The 19,146-nt window shown below is 44.8% G+C and overlaps 1 protein-coding gene across 1 annotated transcript; it reads right to left on the bottom strand.

Moving 5' to 3' along the window:
• Positions 1 to 7,896: 7,896 nt before the first annotated feature.
• On the bottom strand, positions 7,897 to 18,400 carry cbx6a (chromobox homolog 6a). The gene is made up of 5 exons (XM_030093243.1): positions 18,188 to 18,400; positions 17,340 to 17,383; positions 16,604 to 16,669; positions 16,128 to 16,194; positions 7,897 to 13,435 (listed from the first exon to the last, which is right to left on the bottom strand). The coding sequence occupies exons 1-5, from the start codon at positions 18,254 to 18,256 to the stop codon at positions 12,212 to 12,214; spliced, it is 1,470 nt and encodes a 489-aa protein (XP_029949103.1). The 5' UTR covers positions 18,257 to 18,400; the 3' UTR covers positions 7,897 to 12,211.
• Positions 18,401 to 19,146: the final 746 nt, after the last annotated feature.

Here is a 19,146-nt window from a genome sequence, read left to right as displayed (position 1 = left end):
GATTGGATCTTTTATGTACGAATGGCAGCCATTTATGACACTGAAAAAATGGCAAAATTTGACATCAACTTTGCGGCGTTGCCACGCGGAAACCGTGATCTGAAGATTTGTGAATTGGATAACTTTTAATTGTCTACTCGTGTAGATGGTGTCCACCAAATTTCAGCTCATTTGGAGAAGCGCACGATCAAAACGAACATTTTGTACGACGTCCTGGAAAACGCTGACTCAGCAATTTTGAAAATTCAATCCGAGCTGGCTGCTTTCCTGCTGTTTTGAGGTTGGGGTCACAATAATATTTTTTGTTTGTCCCGACAAGGCGCATGTGTATACCGAATTTTGTGGCTGTACGACAAAGTTTATTGCGGACCCCCTCCCATTGACGCGATGCATTTTGGGTTTTGCAGGTGGCGCTGTAGAGCCAATTTTTAAATCACAATATTGAAACACATACTAAAAAAAATTTTTCGCCGGAACTGAATTTTGTGCAAAATTTGGTGAGTTTTCGAGCATGTTCAGGGAGTCAAATTCCAGTTTAAAGAGCAGAAGAAGAAGAAGAAGAAGAAGAAAGAAAGAAAGAATAATATTTTTTGCAAAAACAATATGCTTTTTTTTTTTCTGCCATTATTTCGCCCACATGTTATATATTTTCGGAAAGGTCTCGACAAGCCCGACGTGTCTGTGAGGTGCTTGAGAGTGTGCATGCCCGTGGTCGAGCGCTACGCGCTCGACAATTCATGTTTGTGTGTGAGAGTGTGTGTGCGTTTTTTGTATTTGTGCACGTGTGTATGAGTGCATGTCGGGGTGTGTGTGTCTGGACATGTTGGCCTACGTCTGAGGTCGAGCGCTGTGCGCTCGACTTGTCATTTTTGTACGTTTGAGTGTGTGAAAGGCCTGTGGTGGAGCGCTGCGCGCTCGAAAAGTCGTGTGTGTGTGTGCGTTTTTGTGTTTGTACACGTGTATGTGTGAGTGCGTGTCGGTGTGTGTGTGTCTGGACATGTTGAATGATGTCTGTGGTCGAGCGCTGCGCGCTCGACTTGTCGTCATTGTGTGTTTTGAGAGTGTGAAAGGCCTGAGGTCGAGCGCTGCGCGCTCGACTAGTCGTTGTCTGTGTTGCAGAAACAATAGGCCCTTCGCCCTTGGCAGGCCAGGGGCTCGGGCCTAATAATATTTTTTGCAAAAACAATATGCTTTTTTTTTTCTGCCATTATTTCGCCCACATGTTATATATTTTCGGAAAGGTCTCGACAAGCCCGACGCGTCTGTGAGGTGTTTGAGAGTGTGAATGTCTGTGGTCGAGCGCGACGCACTCGACAAGTCATGTTTGTGTGTGAGAGTGTGTGTGCGTTTTTTGTATTTGTACACGTGTGTATGAGTGCATGTCGGGGTGTGTGTGTCTGGACATGTTGGCCTATGTCTGAGGTCGAGCGCTGCGCGCTCGACTTGTCATTTTTGTACGTTTGAGCGTGTGAAAGGCCTTGGTCGAGCGCTACGCGCTCGAAAATTCGTGTGTGTGTGTGCGTTTTTGTGTTTGCACACGCGTATGTGTGAGTGCGTGTCAGTGTGTGTGTGTCTGGACATGTTGAATGATGTCTGTGGTCGAGCGCTGCGCGCTCGACTTGTCGTCGTTGTGTGTTTTAAGAGTGTGAAAAGCCTGAGGTCGAGCGCTGCGCGCTCGACTAGTCGTTGTCTGTGTTGCAGAAACAATAGGCCCTTCGCCCTTGGCAGGCCAGGGGCTCGGGCCTAATAAAAACCTGTTTTATCTGCTTGGGCGTTTCCCTGTTGCCTTTTTAAAACACAGGATTTCTGCAGAATTTAGCAAGTTGTTTCCAAATTGACCCTCACCATGCGCGTCTGATGGAAACGCAGTTGTTTCAACGAAGAAGCAGAAAGCCTTCGCCGCTGTAACTTGTTGCAAATGTTTAATAATTATAATTCCATGTAAGAAGTGCAATTTAGTTTTGTTGACACGTAGTACACTTAATGCGTTACTTGATCCCCTCCCTGAGGATCTGAGCTAAAGGTGACAGCAGACCTGAGGGTGGAGGAGCACTGATGATGACCTGCAGACGAGCGTGCACGCTTTGTTTTCATGCAAAGTCATAATGTACCGAGACATAAAAGCCCACTGTGAGGCTGTCAAAGAAAACCATGATCCTGCACTTTATAGGATCTGAAGCACACCTGGAAACCTGCCCAGTCATTATGTTTGAAAGATTTAAGTGTGTAAGCCTTTGTGCGTTTAGTGTTTGGCTTGGATGTGATTTTATGTAAAGCAGAGACTGGAGCAGGGGTCTGCAGGCCTCCTTCAGATGCAGTCAGAGATCTGAAGCCTTTCCTTCTGCAGCAGGCACTGTGGTGTAAACACAGCTCAGACAGCAGTACATGCGCCGCTCACACATTCGCCTGCTCTGTGTGTTCAGGGAGGCAGAACCTCCGGATCTCCGATTCCAGGTGGTTCAGGACGGACATCTGAGGCGCAGTCCAGCAAAACGTCACGAACCCAACAGTCCCCCACGACACACGGAGCACTGTAATCCCCTTTTACTGTCCAAGCGGCGCGCGTCTGCCAACAGGACGGACAATACAGCCAGTCTGAGAGGACCGGCTTACAGCAACCGGCTGCAATCCCACATCAACTTGGAGGAATGAACAGAGGGGGAAGGGAGTCAGTGGGCGGCGGTTTTAGTCTTCATGGCGAGTTTGACACATTTTATACAGTAACTGGGTGACAGGTGACACTTTTTCAAACAGTAGACATCCTTCGTCTCCAGAGCAGCAGCTTTTATATTCTTATGTCTATTTCTAACTTTAGAATCTGCAGTATTTTATAGATATTTTCAAAATGCATGTGGTGTGGATGGTCTGCTGGTGAAGTAGCAGGAAAAGATTTAGCTTCCATGGAGCCCGAGTGCAATTTGCAAAGTAGGGATTGGAGGGAGGAGGTGGAGGTGGGGGGGGGGGGGGGGGGGGGGGGGGGGGGGGGGGGGTGGAGGGCAGCGGGGGATTCCCTTTCATCTGCTGTACTTTCTTTTAATTGCAGGATGGGAAAATCACGTTTCTCTCTTATAAAAGCAGCTTCGAAACCTGCCCAGATAAAACAAATCCGATTATTAGACTCTGACTGAAGCCAGTTCTAACTCTAAAACTTGTTGCATGTTGGAAATGTACTTTAAAAATCTTTGTTTTTAACAACTGTCAGGATCTATTGGCAATAAAAACTACACTTTTTGTAGGCTTTGATGGTGAAAGTGGACATAAATCAAGTAAATAAAAATCTAAATAAAACAGACGAAGCTACTGATCACTGCAGATTCCCGGCTCTGGTCGGTGCTGAAGGCCGTGTCAGTGTGACCTTCGCTGGACGGACAGACGGACGTTCACTGGGTCTGAGACAACATCAAACACACTATATTTGAATTGGTTGGAAAGATAAAGAGGAACACACTGTGACCTCGTGGCTCTAAATATGCAAGATGTACGTTCTGTTATGCATGAGATGCAAACATGTGACTGTTAAATACAGCCTGCATTTAAAACCCAAGGTCACATCTTCACTGTGGAAAACTTCTACATCTACACTGACGTGTCTGATGGGAAAAAAAAACCACAATAAAAACAGAAATACATGGCTCCTGATAAACCGAGAGAAGTTTGGAGATTTTTCAACAGAGCAGGAGGGAGGACGCATTTATCTCAGTATAAAATTCATCAGCGACTCCAAAACAAAAGGTTCAGACTTGACACAAAGGTCTCTGTGGCTTTGTTGAAGCAACAAAAACTCCAACATGAAAAAGGCTTTTCTTCACTGGGCGAACAAACCTGCTTTCAAACCCTTTGTTTTGATATTCCTCCAAATCAAGCTGAAACACGTGAAGAAGGATTTCTCTCTGTGCTGATGGGAAGTGCTCTGTTGCCGACCGACGGGGGGAATCTGCCATTTGGCACGGCCAGGATGTTAAAATGCAGCCTTGAACATTAATCTTTGATAAGTAATTAGTTCCAGGACTGAACCTTTGCAATAAACCTCCAGAATACGACTCTTTTTCAGGAGGAGACTTTCAGTCTGTGTGCTTTTCACTTCAAACATTTCAGAGAATTTCCTGTGAGTTTGAGAGACAAAAGATGAAAATGTTGCAGCTGAACGCTGAACCTTGGTATTTTCAGTGGTAATTGTAACTGCGGTCAGATATATATCCCATCATTAGACACTAATTAGGCCTAAAGAGTAATGTAATTCAATTTAAGCTGAAGGGGAGGATGGTCGGAGATCAGATTACTGCAGGCGATATCAACTTCCAGAAGAAATGAGGAGCAACCACAACTTGGAGACCTTCAGTCTCAGTCGGGGTTCCAGAAAGTTACAGTGGAAAACAGGGACGAGAGTCAGAACGAATAAAATGGTGATGACTGAGAGACTTGAGAAGTTCCCTGAAAGATCGTTTCTTTTTGATGAGATCAATGCCAGACTTCATCTCCATCTCAGTCACACCAGTGAAACATGAAGAATTAATCCTATAAAGCGTCACTAAGCTGATTCAGTGATGAGAACAGTCTGGACCTGAACCTTTCTAAATCATACGCAAAAATATGTCATGATTATGCTTTCCATTTTTTTTGCATTTGGTCTTAAATTTCTTTATATGTGGCATTTTTAACTTGGGTTTGCAGATTTGTTTGGGGCCTCAAAAGTCTGTCCGATACGCAGCTTTAACTTTTCAGTGAAGTTCAGAATTCAGAATATGCACGTAAATGTGATGATGAGCCTATGGCGAGGATAGAGGAGAAATCCCTGCAGTGAGTGAGCGGCCTCGCATTGATGAGGATTTCAACTTGTTTACAGGCTCACATCACGAGAACCTGTTATCAGTGTCGAAGCACCCATGAAGACAATCAGGAAGTCTGAGTTGAGGATGTAGCAACGGGCGATGAGAAGCAGGAAAGAACTGAGGGTCCAGTCCTCAGTCGGTCTGGGTCGGCAGTGAATACAGAGATCGGGACCAAAGCCTGACCAGAAGAAACGGGTGCAGGCAGCTGGACAGCCTGGAACCTCCTACAAACCCTCCTGTCTTGTGCCGTCACGCTGAGGACGATTCAAGAGCAGGATGGTGGCGCTCCATCTGGCCGACCCACAGAACCACCTGCTGCAGAGCCGGCAGCGGGAGCGGCAGAGTGCACGCACGCCAAGGAAGAACAGTCGGGTTCGTTACTGGAGCTCGGCAAACATCCGTGCGGACCTTTAAAGCGATCCATCCAGCGCTTGAAGTTATTCAAATCTGAGCAAAAGTATTGGAATCACTCTACGGCATTTCTTCAAAGTCAAAGGCGAGAGTGCAAAAGTATCGCCGAGCGATTCATTATTCTTTCATGTGGGCGCCGCTTTTCAGCACAATTCATCAGGTCAGATATCCTTTGATTCCGCAGGACCGACGGTCTGCAGAGTTCAGCCGAATGCAGCTTCCCTTTGGGAGGGAAGATGGTGGAAATTAGACTAATAACCTAATAATCAGGTTATTTTCTGGGAAAAGGCGAGATTAAATCTTTTATCTTCTGACTAATCTTCCCTTTCATGTCACTATATATGTGATTGTACTAAAATATAGCTGTTGAAAGGCAGCAGATTAAAAAAAAAATTGGTTTTCACCATGGAGTCAGGAGGTCATGGGAAAAAAATCAGACGGGCTTGTCATTAAGATTAAATCTCTCAGGTCAAAGGTGAAACACCAGTTTAGTTCAATCCAGTAAGATTATGAAACGGGGTGAGACAGAGTGGACAGGGACGACGTACGAACCACCAGGAAGGGAACAAAAACGCCGACTGTGGAGAGAAATGAAGCCGCTGGAACTCAACGTGAGAATCCAGCTCGACATCAAAACGCTGAGAGAGGAAGACTCAGGCGTGGAGACCCGAGCATCACCCCACTCCTCACGACTCCTCTGGAAGCAGGATGCTGCCGCTCCGACTGGGAGGGAAGGAAAGCAGCTCAACAGCGCCTCCATGTGGAACACTGTGGAATTAAGCCAAAGAGACCCCTTCAGCCATCCTTCCATTCAAAATTCTTCAATATGAAATTGGTAAAAAAAATCTTTTTATATGACAAACCTCCTATATATGTTTAAGTCTTATAACTGCCTGATCCAGGCTTGATGAGCTGGAGGATGAAAACGTGCATTAACACAGGGTGAAAACCTGAAAAGACTAGTATAATTTTGGAGTTTTACCAATTAACTCGTTAAATACATCCTTCAGGAGGAGAACATGCAAACTTGACTCCTGAGAAAGTCTTTCCTGACCAGGATTTTGAAGGGAATTTATTCAAGTGACAAACAACACGTCTCTTCTGGTGAGCAATCAATGAAAAAGAAAAAGTCTACAGAATCCATTAATAGAAAAACATTTTACAGAAAGTGATAAGTCGGACACTCAAGCAGCAAAATACCTGTTTTAATGCATCTGATTAAAACCCAGAACCTCTATTAGTTTGTAACCGCCGGGGTTTTTCTATCTGGCTGTACGTGAATAAAAGTAAATAAATGACCTCAAAACATTTATTTTGACACAAAGATGGAAATGATATGGAGCAAAAAGCTGCTTCAAAACGCGATGCATAACGGGAAAAGAGGACTGGTCGTTTGCTTGAAATGAGTCTTCGAATGATGCGCTGCTTTCACACAATCCAGCCATCGACTGAACGACGGGATTATCAGTCTAAATTAAAGTGTCTGACAGCTCAGACAGAGCGAAGGCTGTTGCATAACGTCACCCTCTGTGGAAAACATCCAAGTGAAAAAAAAAATACACGAAACAGATTAAACTGTCGAAGAACAGAGTGTCTGATTGGAACTCAGTCTCTGAACTAATATTCACCCTGTAGGTTTGTGTCTTGATGTGTATCGGCCTGTATCAGCTCGCTGATGGACCTGCACCCCTCCTCTGGTCTTCTCTAAGCTTTGCCTCATGTGAGCTTTGGTAAACGTACTCAGTGGGTTCTGGATGATCTGTGCAAAGACGGTGAGGCAGCATGAAGACGGCACGCTGAAACCGATCCGAGTGTCAGAGGCGTCAAACGCTCAGTTCCAAACTTCCTCTGGAAGAGGCCTGGCTGGCAAAATAAAGCCATCATAACTTATAAGTTTAAGCTTAAAAGTTGAAAATGTGGATATTTCCACAAAACCAAGCCGATATTTGACTTTAATCTCAACATGAAGCCAATTTTACTGATACCTGCTGGTGCAAAAGACTGTGAAACGCCGAAAAAAGAAAAAGAAAACCCTCCTTTAGCTATTGCATCTTTCATGTTTTTACAAACTTACTCTGACAGTATGACTTTGAGACTAGTTTGTAATCTATTTTCTTTGATATTTTAATAATTTTCTTGGAGCCTCTTGTGTGCTGCTGTTGGTGCACGGTTCTTATGTTTGACCCCCCTGCTGTTTTTGGATTTTAAATCCATACAGCATCCTGCCTTGCATTTCCAAAAGCAAGCCCCAAACTTCATCCATAATCCAGAGACTCATTCGTTGGGTTGATTGGAGACATTTTAGAAGTGCGGATACATGTTGACATTATTGTGTGTCCCGTTGCGTGCCATCTCCCAGAGACAGAAGAAAATTACATTTAGAGATGGCATGAATGCATGTAGATAAAACAAAAACCAAATAGATTATATTATTGCTTTAGGGTGTGAGGGCTTTATTATTATCTAAACTTTAATTTTAAATTATCTGAGGCATATGTATATTATTACCTAATTTACCTAACGCAGAAAAACTGCAATTACAATGAGGTGAAAAAACTCCTGAATCCAATGTTGACTTCAGACACCTGAAAAAAAATCATGCTAGCAAATTACTCTACTACTATATGACTCAACTCAGAAAGCAGAGAAAGACGGGTGCTTTTCAAACAGCTTTTAATCAAAAGCCTTGTACAAGAAACACACTGAAAGCAACAACCGTAACAGGTGACATGACACTGAATACATTATCTGTACAATAAGGGTTTGCAAAAAACATGCTTTAGGAGTTCAGATACATTACCATGTCTTCATTAACCTCCGCCTCTTCGTCATCACCGTCAATACATCATTCATATTAGCATAAAAACCAGACAAAACTGCAGTCTTGACACAGAAAATCAGTCGGAGTTTTCCTTCTGATCAAACCCATATTGGACTATCTTTAACAAAAAAATTCAGATAAAAAGCATCACATTAAGATCATTATGCATATTTCAAAAAAAGGTATTAAAGTACAGTACAAATGAAAAAAAAAATCTATTTATTAAGCATCTTTGTCCAAACATTTAAACAAGGATCCTTCCTTTTGTTTTGTTTTCTCCAGTGCCAAAGAAATCCAGCACTTCAAAGTACGCCACATATAAATGCAAAACAAGTCAAACGGGAGAGGAACAAATCAAACGATAAAAAATCAAGAGCCCTATTTTGGTTGAAAGACAGGCCACTAAGTTGAGTTGTGCTACCCCATATGAGAAGAAGAAAAGAAAATGAAACATCGCTTAGCAGCCTAATACCTTACACATCTACCAACTGCAAGAGTCACTTCTATCCACCACTTAAAGATATTAAAGATATAGTAGATGAAAAAATCTACTCCAAAGTATGGTACATCCATCGGAGGAAGAAAATACTTCACTTAATTCAACCTGTTTGTGGACGATATTGTCGAACTTCATTCCAGATTTATGACGTTTGAGTGAAAACGCAAAACCTTGGTTACGTTTTGGGGTCTGTTTACACGACGATGGCCATCAGAGTCACTGAAAACACAACAATAACAGTGTTTTCCTTCAGAGTGTTGTGACTCCCTGCCGAGAGTCTCCTCGGACTGAGGATCGTTAGACTGTATAGTCGAGAGTCTTGGTCGTTTGTCCATATGAATTTGTGCGAGCGGCAACTCGTTGCTCACCGAATGCTCACTGAATTGTTTTCAGCATTTCTCTAGTTTGTGTAAATGGACACCATTTTCAAAACGTTACCGTGTAAAGGCAAAACTTTTCTTGAACGGAGACGCAGGAACGATGCGTTTTTCTCTAGATAGGCCGTATAAACGGGATCTTAGTATTGTGGGTTGAAAACCTCTTCAAATTCAAGCTGCAGAGTTTCACAGACGTGACTTTAAGCTTTTCTTCATATAATGGCTGCGTCCTTTCGGAATACACTTTTCCATGCGTAACCTATTGAAGTACTGTAAGAGTATTGACAACAACTAGAGCCATCCAGTACATGACGGGAGAGGAAACGGTGCCGCCTTCGTCCACTGCAAACCCACAATGTGACGCTCTCCGGTCGCGACTTTTTGAAAAACTGTTCCGAGCTGGCACAGAAGTACAGAGGAAAAAAAGTCTCGACTTGATGTTTGAACCGAACCGAGAGCGGAGTGAGACGAGGTGAGCGCCGCCTGGAGCGCAGCTGGGGGTGAGTGGAGCAGTTATAAGGCAACACATGCGGAAGATTTTCAAATACCTTGACATATAGATACACCATAGCACAGAGCCAAAGTCTGGGAAGGTCGAGGAAGAGCAGGCAGCACCAAGGCAAGAGACGGGGAAATGTATAAAGATGACAAGGTCTCGTAAGTGCTATTGATGCACTTGGAGGTTGAAAGAAAAAAAAAAAAAAAAAAAAGATCCAATACTCTGATTAATTTCAAGCTTTGAGGAATTTAGGTGACGACTGCCTGCGGTGAATATGTGGGGAGAAAGTTGGTGGTCAGGAATGAGGGGTCGATGAAGCAACACTCGTGAAATCGAGCACCCTTCGCCGACAAGCTGTCAGACGGCAACGAGATCCCTATTTGATATGTCTGAAGAAAACGCCTCTCCAGGCAGAGCACGACAGGTCGGAAGTTTTCATTTTAATAAAAACGGAAAGGCAGCGAGACGCGACGCGTAACAGTCGATCTGTTTGAAGTTGAATTTAAGTGTCTGAACAACTGTCACCTCTTTAGTCACGAGGGGAGCACAGATCAGATAAATTCATGAGCCACTGTCTCACACAGGCCGGTAATTTGTCTGGAGGCGATCTGCCACTGGGGAAGCCAGCAGCTCGCACGGAGATTTATCAAGTTTGAGACGAGCAGCCACGGTAACCTTGGGTCTATTCCGACAACATTCCTCAAGCATGACCTCAAAAGCACCTTGTTGTTTTAAGTGAGGACATTGCCAGGTGAAGGGGGTCTAAAAGCCAAGACAAAAGGATACTAAGCCATGTCCACAAGGCAGTCGATGCAGAATACGGCCTAGAAAGCCAAATGTGTTTGTATCGTTACTGCTGATATCAAAAACTACAGCATGAGAAGAGTGTGGCAATGCTGCATGTTTGGAGGAGAATGGGGTGGATGGACGGACGGACGGACGGACGGATGGACTGTACACAGGACGTACTTGCTTCATGTCAAGAACCGATGTCATCCCTTCACTTTCTATTTTGCTGAAAGGTTGCCCTTAACTGTCACTGGGCAAGCAAGCGGATTTTGCGAAGAATGTAACTGAGCGAGCTACAAAGAGCAGATGTGTCCGTTTCCTGCTGTTGCCCATTGGAGAGCAACAAGACACTGAGCCATAGTGCTCAAACTACTCCTACCTACGACAGTGAAATGCTAACAGGCAACAACCAAAGGAACGAAGTAGAGAAAGGTTGGATTTACCTGCCGAAGCGGAAGACAGGCAACATTTCCAGTCGCTGTCGATTTTCACGAGCCAAACTATCTGGAATCGTGTTTTAGAGACTTGACTCTGACAACGAAGCTACAACAACAAACCACACAAATTGCAATGTCTAGTAGATGTAATTGTCACGTACAAGGTCAGGTCAAGAGAGAACGGAGGTCTGAATTGGGTGGATGGATGAGTTACACACAAGACTTTGGACCGAAAAAGACCAGTGAGCAAACGGAAGAGGTACGTAGGGAACTAGACACCTCCTTCTCGTTGGAAATGTTTTTGGTGCCTCAACCGACTACAGGTTAAAAACTCTATCCCTTTAAACATATCTAGCAGCTTGGACACCTCTTACGCTGCAGTTCGTTATTTTCCATTTGTCAAATTACGTGATGTTCAGATGCGTGGGCATGCTGGTTCAACGGACGGGATGACAGAGATGTATGCCGATGAGGGAGCGAGTGGAAATCAAGCGTTTGTGTCGTGTCAGTGTGGAAACGCATCAGTCAATAGGTGACCGATTTAAAACAATCATTTTAATGTGTGTTCACCTAACCGGACCTTCGAGACCTCGACAGGTTGAAGAGTTCTACAGCGTGATTCTGGTTTACCACGAAAGATTCTGAATGAACCACGGGCCAGTTTAGAGTCTTGGAGGACGTTGCAGAGCTGAACTTGGTTTGTGAGAATAAAAGTAATGTAAGGAAGAAACTGCAAGAAGAGCAATAACTTAAAAATCTATTGTTTTTGTATATTCGTTTGCATTTTTTTCTAAGGTTGTGCGTGCATATAAATACTTACTGTATGTATATGCATGTGCGTTCAGGAGAGCAAAAGCAAAAAGGCCTGGAAAAATTCATGACTCACATAGAGTAGTTAGCTTCTTTTGATGCAGTCAAGTGCATTGTATTTACCTCGCTGTTTTGATGCAACATCCAAGAGTCCAACTGTGTCAAGCTGAAGGCTCACATCAACTCGTATCAATAACAAGCTGGACTTCCAACATAAGGGGGTCAGAAAACTGGTCTGACGCGTGAAAGCTGCCGATAACAGCCTGCAGACCGCAGAGTGTAACAGTATGTTTCTTTCACTCACAAGTGTGCTTGACAAAAGCTAAACCAGGACACCCGGCGGGCGCGGCCTTCACTTTCGGGACTATTTGAAGCACTTCAAACAATCTAAACTAAGCGTGCCTGAAGCTTGTGAAAGAAGACAAAACCATTTCCGTCGGTCTGCTTTAAAGAGTCAGTGCTGTGCAAGTGGACAAAATATGGCAACTTTAATGACACAAAGGGCTTATTCGGCGCCCCATTTCAAATTTATATAATTCTCTAAAAAAAAATATGCTCATATTCCAAACTATTCAATGGCTGGGTGGCATTACCTTATATTATATTTCATCAATTGCTTGTTAAATACACATGTACCCTAAAAGGTGCATTTAGGGGAGCACTGAATTCGCAACACTGGTAAGATTTTTTTTTTTTGTGTGTGTGATCAATGGCAATCAAATTCATACCAGCTGGTGTCCTATGGCTTCGCTGGGGAGGGGTCCTCGGAAGTGGCGGCCGGAGGCGGGGACATGGTGCTGTCGGGGCTAGCCGAAGGCGATGCTGGGCCGGAGGCGGGCGAGGGGAACTCTTTAATGGTGACGGTGACAAGGTTGGTGGTCACGTCTGTGACGACCACATCTTTACAGCTTGGCGCCATCTCGGGGTGCCAGTCGGGGTCTCCCTCGGCCGGCACCCGCTGCGGTTCGACGGGGGCAGCGGTCTGGTCCCCGGAAGCGACGAGGGGAAGTGTAGTCGGTGACTGAAGCTTAGCCGTGCTGTTCTGGCGAGGTGATGGGTCCTGGGTGGGCCCCTCCTCTTCATCTCCCAAAGAGGAGGAGGGGGACGGAGAGTTGAGGGGAGATTCTGGCGCTGCTTGGTTTGTGTTTGAGGATGGGGAAGGGGCGAACGACTTGGCGCTTTCTGCAGGTTTGCTGCACTTTGCTCCGGGAGTCGGCTGGGACTGTGCAGCTGAGGCACTGGTGAGAGAAGTTCCTTCAGAGCCACCGGAGCAGGAAGGAGGCGGCGGCGAGGGGAGCTGAGAGGAGGTGGTGCGGCCGTCCCTTGCCCCCCTGCTGGAGCACGAGACCGGGTATGGCTGGAAAGGCATGGGGCCCCCACACTGCAGCCCGAACGGCTTCCCATACATCGGGAACCCGAGCATCTTCAGAGGGGGCTGGAAGGGTCGGTAGGGGGCTTCGCCTTTCTTTCCGATGATGCGATTGCGGGAGGGGATATTTTGGCGGCCTGGCGGGACGTTCCTATTGCTTGCGGATGTGCTCGCCCTACCTGGCTTGTCAATGACCTTCAGGTTGAGAATTATCCGGCTTCTTTTCACTTCCCGGGGTTTGACCCGACGGTTGACGATGCGGACGGTTTCGGAGAAGGGGGAGACGTGCATGCGGGAGGGGAAGCCGCCGGCGTTGGGAAAGGTGGACGCCATCGGGTCTGAGCGCGGCAGGGGGCGCCGGGACATGCGGTGACAGCGGTGAATGTCTTTCTTCAGCTTGTGGGTGGCTGCCAGGGAGTTGAGCTTAGGGGTAAGTGAAACGGCCGAGGGAGAGGATGATGAAGGTACAGGTTGAGGAGCAGCGGAGGAGGAGGACGAGGGGGGAGCTGCTCGGGTGGAGGCGGCTGAAGACGAGCGTGAAGCGCTCTGACGGCTGCTCGAGGCTCGGTTGCTGGTCTCTTTCTTAGCACGAGCCTGAGGGAGAAAATAACTTTTCGTCACCTTTTTCGTGGGCAGAGCTTCATTTCTACACCACCCGAGGCGCCTAAAACAGATCCATCATCCTAACCACTGCTGTCTTTCTTGTTCTTTAAGTAATTTATCATAAAAAAAGTATATTATGGTGTTATTTCAGGACAAATTGCAAAATGAAAACCTGCACAAAAAGATGAAGATGTAACAGGTCTCTGCAAGTGAAGTCTAAGGCTACGTTCACACTGCAGGCTGAAGTGACCCAAATCCGATTTTTTTGCCCCTATGCGACCTGTAGCGGGTCTTTTCAAGACAGTCTGAACGACACAGATCCAATTTTTTTCATATGCGACCCAGGCCACTTGGACATGTGGTCCTAAATCCGATACGTATCTGATCTTTTGCCATGCGACTTCAGTCTGAACGGCCAGGTCGCATTTATCCGACCTACACGTCACGATATGGGGCGTTGAAGACGTGTGTCTTACTGTGAGAGTTAAAAAAAAAAGGCGCTCGCAGATGTACATAAGGGAGTTTATGTCATCTGAAAATTATGATTGAACTCCGTATCATTAAAGCCTCTCATCACTGTCCCACCACTCCTGGCTGCGTTTCTCTAGACGGATGTTGCTGCCACTGCCCCACAAAACGCCATGGCCAAAAACTTGGCTCTCTTCCTTCTCATTCGCTAAATTCTGCAGCGCCCGGACAACGGAGAGGAAAATAATATCCACATGTGCGCTCTCTCTCTCTCTCTCTCTCTCTCTCTCTCTCTCTCTCCCTCTCTCTCACACACACACACAGAAGGAGCTCGGCGCGGCTGATTAGAAGCGCTGCGCTCAAATGCTTGCTCAATGTTCAACTGTAAGGATGCGTGTTTGATCAGTTCTTAAATAAATCATCGACGATTGAAAAGCTGCAGATTCTGTATGTTGTTTGCGAGTTCCGCGAACACTGAAGCGCGCTGCTGCGTGACATCGTTATGTCCTCTTCTGCGCATGCGGGACACTTTTGAGTGGTATTCCGTTCAGACGGGAGATCACATACAAGTCGCATTTTAATGTAAATGTGAACGAACTCGCAAAAAAAATCGGATTTCACAAAAAGTCCGAATTGAGCATTAAGCCCTGCAGTGTGAACGTAGCCTTAATGACTTGTTTGCCCCCTAGTGGCTAACTGCAAGTCCAAGTCACGATCGCAGTAACCTGATCCTTAAAGACACTCGCTAACATAAGGAAAAAGTCAGTGCACATGGTTTGAATAATTTTATACTCATGAGGATTTTTTTCATTTGAAATTCTTTTCAATCATGATAATTGCTGAAACTATTTATAAATAATAATAAAAAAAATCAGTTCAGTTTTCATTAGTTATTAAAAGAGTAAAACTGGCATGTGATGAGACTGAAGTAGCGTCTTGACACTGATCAAACCCCTGAGGTGTTTGGGAATAGTGTCAACTTAAACTTGGTGGAGGAAGCCATTTCTCCTCTGCTTCGTTCCTGTTTTCCTAATCTAATGGTCAGAAGAGACAAATAGGTCTACATGTTACTGTATTGTTTGCTTCATAACTGAATTAGATAACGTTCAGTAACTATCACAATAATCATGCTACATGGGCTTACTGCAGATGGATAGATCCATTTGGCTTTGCTCATTTACACTGGTAAAGCAAATAGAAAGTAAAACTTGTTGTTAAATGCACCGTTTACAATGATCATGCTAACATATTTTATCAGTGTAAAGGAAGACTACACATTTAAAAACAGAAAAAAACTCAACGCTCACTCACATTTGATGTGTATCTTACTCAAGTAAGAAATATCTGCCACAAACCACACAAGTAAAAAGTATGAACAGTAAGTTAATTGTTGAGCCAAACACTAATTTTAGAATTCCAATATGAACTTCACAGTGCGGTTGTTCCGTTCCTTCTCCGTTTATCTTGTGATGCTTTGTCTATTTAGCATCAGCTTTGACCTCATCTCCCCTTTTCTGTTTATTAATGAGCAGTTAATCTGCAGTGACTTAAGAATCTTAATATGTTCTAAGACTATGAAGCCTTTGTAAAGCCCACATTACGCTGCAAAGCTTCCACAGCTCAGAAAACTTTCCACACCAGTGAACAGATATATTGTTATTTTTTAGTCATTTTTACATAAATTCTGATGCAAATCCAAGTAGGTTAGTGCAGAGGCCTTTGTTTGTGGCTCATTGTTTCCAGAACTTCTGATGCACCTTTCAAAAGACTTTGTTTTCTATCGGCTTCACTGCTCCTGCTCCTGGCTGATTGATGAATAAAAAACAACCAGCAGTAGAAATGCATCAAGGCAGAGCCGACTTCTTATATTTCAAAGACAGACGGAGCGATATGTGGTGTACACGCGAGAATTAACAGAAAAAAAAAAACTACATTTCAAATCAGTGAGATGACCTGCTTTTCATACTCTGACAGTGGAAACCACAAACAGGATGTTCCACTTTCCTCTACAGAGCATCAGCCTCAAACGAGGCTCTTTCCCTGAGAGCGCAGGAAGAATTAACTGATTATTTCATGACTTTATTACTTGGAACTAAGTGGAAAGGATGAGTTTGGAAACGGTTTATTCGAGGACAGCTTCAAATACATCCGCTCACTGCTGTCAGAAGATACTTTTTTGTTTTAAAGACTGATCCATTTTCAGACACAAATTTACCTTCACGAAAAGGTTTTTGGGTTTTGGTCCCCGCTTCTTTGGCCCATGAATTTCTCGGTCCCGTTCCCTGTTGACAAGAAAACAAGGGAAAGAAAGAATGAGAGACCAAATGCAACAATAGTGGGAGTGTGAAAGTGGAAGAAGCGGGCACAGACAGCATGTAAAGCCACGTTTTGCACAGAGGCAGACTCTCTGTCTTTTGGGTTGATTTTGGTTTCCGTTTGATGTTTAGTCCATTCGGCCTCACTGCGAACGTCTCTGTGAGCAGCACCAAGCTTTCAAGTGGCTTTGCAACACACAGCGCGAAGCTGAGACGGACATCTCACAATCATGAGGGCGTAAAGACGCCAGCATAGAGATGGATGAACTAAACAGAATAAACATTCGAAGACAGAGAGAAGGCTGTTACAGCTTCAACGTACAGCGCACACTTACAGGAGGAGCATGTGCTCGCTTACTGAATGAGCTTTACTCACTTTTGCTCGAAGCCGAGGATCAGTCGATCATCCAGAATGTTCTCCTCAGGCTCCCAAGTGCTGTGCCTATACAAGGAAGGAGCAACATCAACAAAACACATTTCCAAGAAAGGATCGTTTCATCGGTGATTGTCTGAAATCCCTTTTTGGGCTGCATTTAAGCACAGTTAACGGAACCGACCAGCCCGTTCATCCTGGTGTTCATTCTAAAAGTGGTTCAGGCCCCATTTACACAAGAAGGATTCAAGTGACGAGGCATCATCTTTGCATTTTTGTTTCAGGAAAGTTTCACACTGACGTGACAACATTTGGCAGGAAACGCTGAAAATGATGTATTGAACAGGTCACCCAACAAAACTGTTTCAATTTCACTTGAAAACATTGTAGCATAAACTAGGCCTGAACAATAGGGATAAATGGATGATTTAAGGCACTCTTGAGCTAAACTGTTCAGGTTTAATACCACTGTGACACTCCTGAAGACAGGGATCTAGCTCTATAACAGGCGCTTTAGAAAAACATGCACACATTGCTTAATAAAGCTGACACAATCATCCAATCCACGAGGCTGGTGCTCAATTACAAGTTCTGTTTTTAGAGTACTTATGAAAAGAGAGGTCACAAGTTCCCAAGCTGAAGAAACTGGGCTTTCAGAAAAAAAAAGATGTAATGAAAGAAACAAATCATAGCATAAAAATGCCTGAAGGTCATGATTGCTATCAAGACTGTCACTTACTTCATTGCCCATCCTTTCCATTTCACCAGGTACTCCAGTTTTCCCTGTATTAAATAAAAGCAGATGCTACATTACAGGAACATGTCGTGTACAACAGTGGAGATGATAAAACAAACACTTTATGCACATTGGAAAGCCACCAGAGGCTTCTCATGCAAAGCAAAGTTTAGTTACAACCGAGTTAATGTTAGGTCCTGTAAACTCAAAACCACTACTTTGATTAGCGACCAATGTTTGAGAGAAGGATACTTTACTACTGGAACAACGCAGAGTGAGGTATATTACTGACACAAGTTCACTGTTATCAAGCCAACTGAGGGCCTGGTGGGCCTGCTGAGTGTTCATACCACTCACTTCAAGTGGTATTTACCATGATGAGAGTGTTGTACTCCACGATGGAAGTTTTATTGGACGCAGTGAATGGTTAATGATTTTAACGTAGTAATCCACGTGCATCAGGATGAATGTTGAGTTGGTTGTTGCAGAAACTGCAACAGAAAAGCAACAGTGTCTAAAGAAGCTCTGACTGCTACATGCACCTCTACCCAGGGGCTGCAGACTGTGACAGCACAGCTGCTTTTCGCTGGAAAAACCAGTCCGGGCCCTCCATTTCAGAGCAGTAGTTGTTTTTTCTGCAGCGAGCCGCTTCTTTGTGTCGCCGTTTTTATGACCCTGCCAGAGCCTGAATATACGAGCCATGACTGATAGCCTAGCTAGTTAGCTCGTCGCTAGCTAAAGAGGCATCCGCGAGCCAGCAGGCCTCCGCCGCTCCGCGGACCCCGGAGAGCGGCGCTGGCCGCGGACGACATCCGCCAGCCGAGTCCCAGCACGCGGGAGGACGAGCTCACCTTCCGGACGCGGCGCTTCAGGATGGCTTCCGCGGCGAAAATGCGATCTCCCGCCGCCGACAGCTCCATGTTTCATGCCCCAGCCTCGGCTACCTGTCTCCGTGCGCGCCTGTGTGTGTGTGTGTGTATGTGTGAGCTCGGGTCGACCACAGCCAAAGTGCGCGAGAGGCAGCCGACACACATGCAGAAACACACACACACACGCACACACAGTCAGCACTACAGCCAGCCTGCTCTCCGTCACGTGGTCGGGGTCAGCCCCTTTTGTTGCCCTGGCAACGAAGAAGACACTCATGAGGATGCGAGAAGCGCGCGCTGCTGCGAGACGACACCAGGAACACACTGTGCATTTAGTTTAGATAACTTTATTTTTTAAAAAATATTGTTGTTGATTAATCATAAATGATCGTTAATTCGTTCCAGATATGCCAACATTTACATCAATGCAGACACATACAAAAAACTTGAAACTTGAAAGTCTCTCTCTCTCTCTCTCTCTCTCTCTCTCTCTCTCTCTCTCTCTCTCTCTCTCTCTGCCAACTCCTCACTTAGTAACGTTCTGTCATCTTCTAATTTGTATAGAGGCTCATTTGCATATCTAGGTCAAATTAGATGATGACGTCATTTAAAACGATACATTGTTGCAAACACACAAAACGAAGCGGACATTTCCCTCAGGGCACGCTAAGAGAAGAAAAATCAAGAAGAGGATGAAAAGAAAAAAAAAACATGATAAAGTGAGAATGTGTAAGCTATGTGTGTTACATTATAAAGAAGTTAGTCCCAGTTTGTCCAAGGGAGTTTGTCCCAAAGTCATCCACCACCAAGCACCAGAAAAGTTAGCTACGTCCGTGCAAAGTGATTTCAACCATTTTCTTCAAAACACATTAATAAAGTCTGTATATAATCATTCACATTATTTGACAGCGTGGTTAACGACACACTTCTGTGGTATGACG

Source organism: Salarias fasciatus, chromosome 6 (genome assembly GCF_902148845.1).
Source record: "Salarias fasciatus chromosome 6, fSalaFa1.1, whole genome shotgun sequence".
In the NCBI taxonomy this organism is placed as follows: Eukaryota; Metazoa; Chordata; class Actinopteri; order Blenniiformes; family Blenniidae; genus Salarias; species Salarias fasciatus.
The sequence above is the reverse complement of the archived record's forward strand: the minus strand, read 5'-3'. Positions and strand labels throughout refer to the sequence as shown.

Bases quoted from the DNA above. Each gene is read 5' to 3' on its own strand.
- cbx6a (XM_030093243.1), bottom strand. From the start codon at position 18,256: ATGGAGCTGTCGGCGGCGGGAGATCGCATTTTCGCCGCGGAAGCCATC. The intron at 17,384-18,187 runs GTGAGCTCGTCC...TATTTAATACAG, and splicing joins TGAAGCGCCGCGTCCGGAAG to GGAAAACTGGAGTACCTGGT. The intron at 13,436-16,127 runs GTAAATTTGTGT...TTTCTCCCTCAG, and splicing joins CCAAAAACCTTTTCGTGAAG to GCTCGTGCTAAGAAAGAGAC.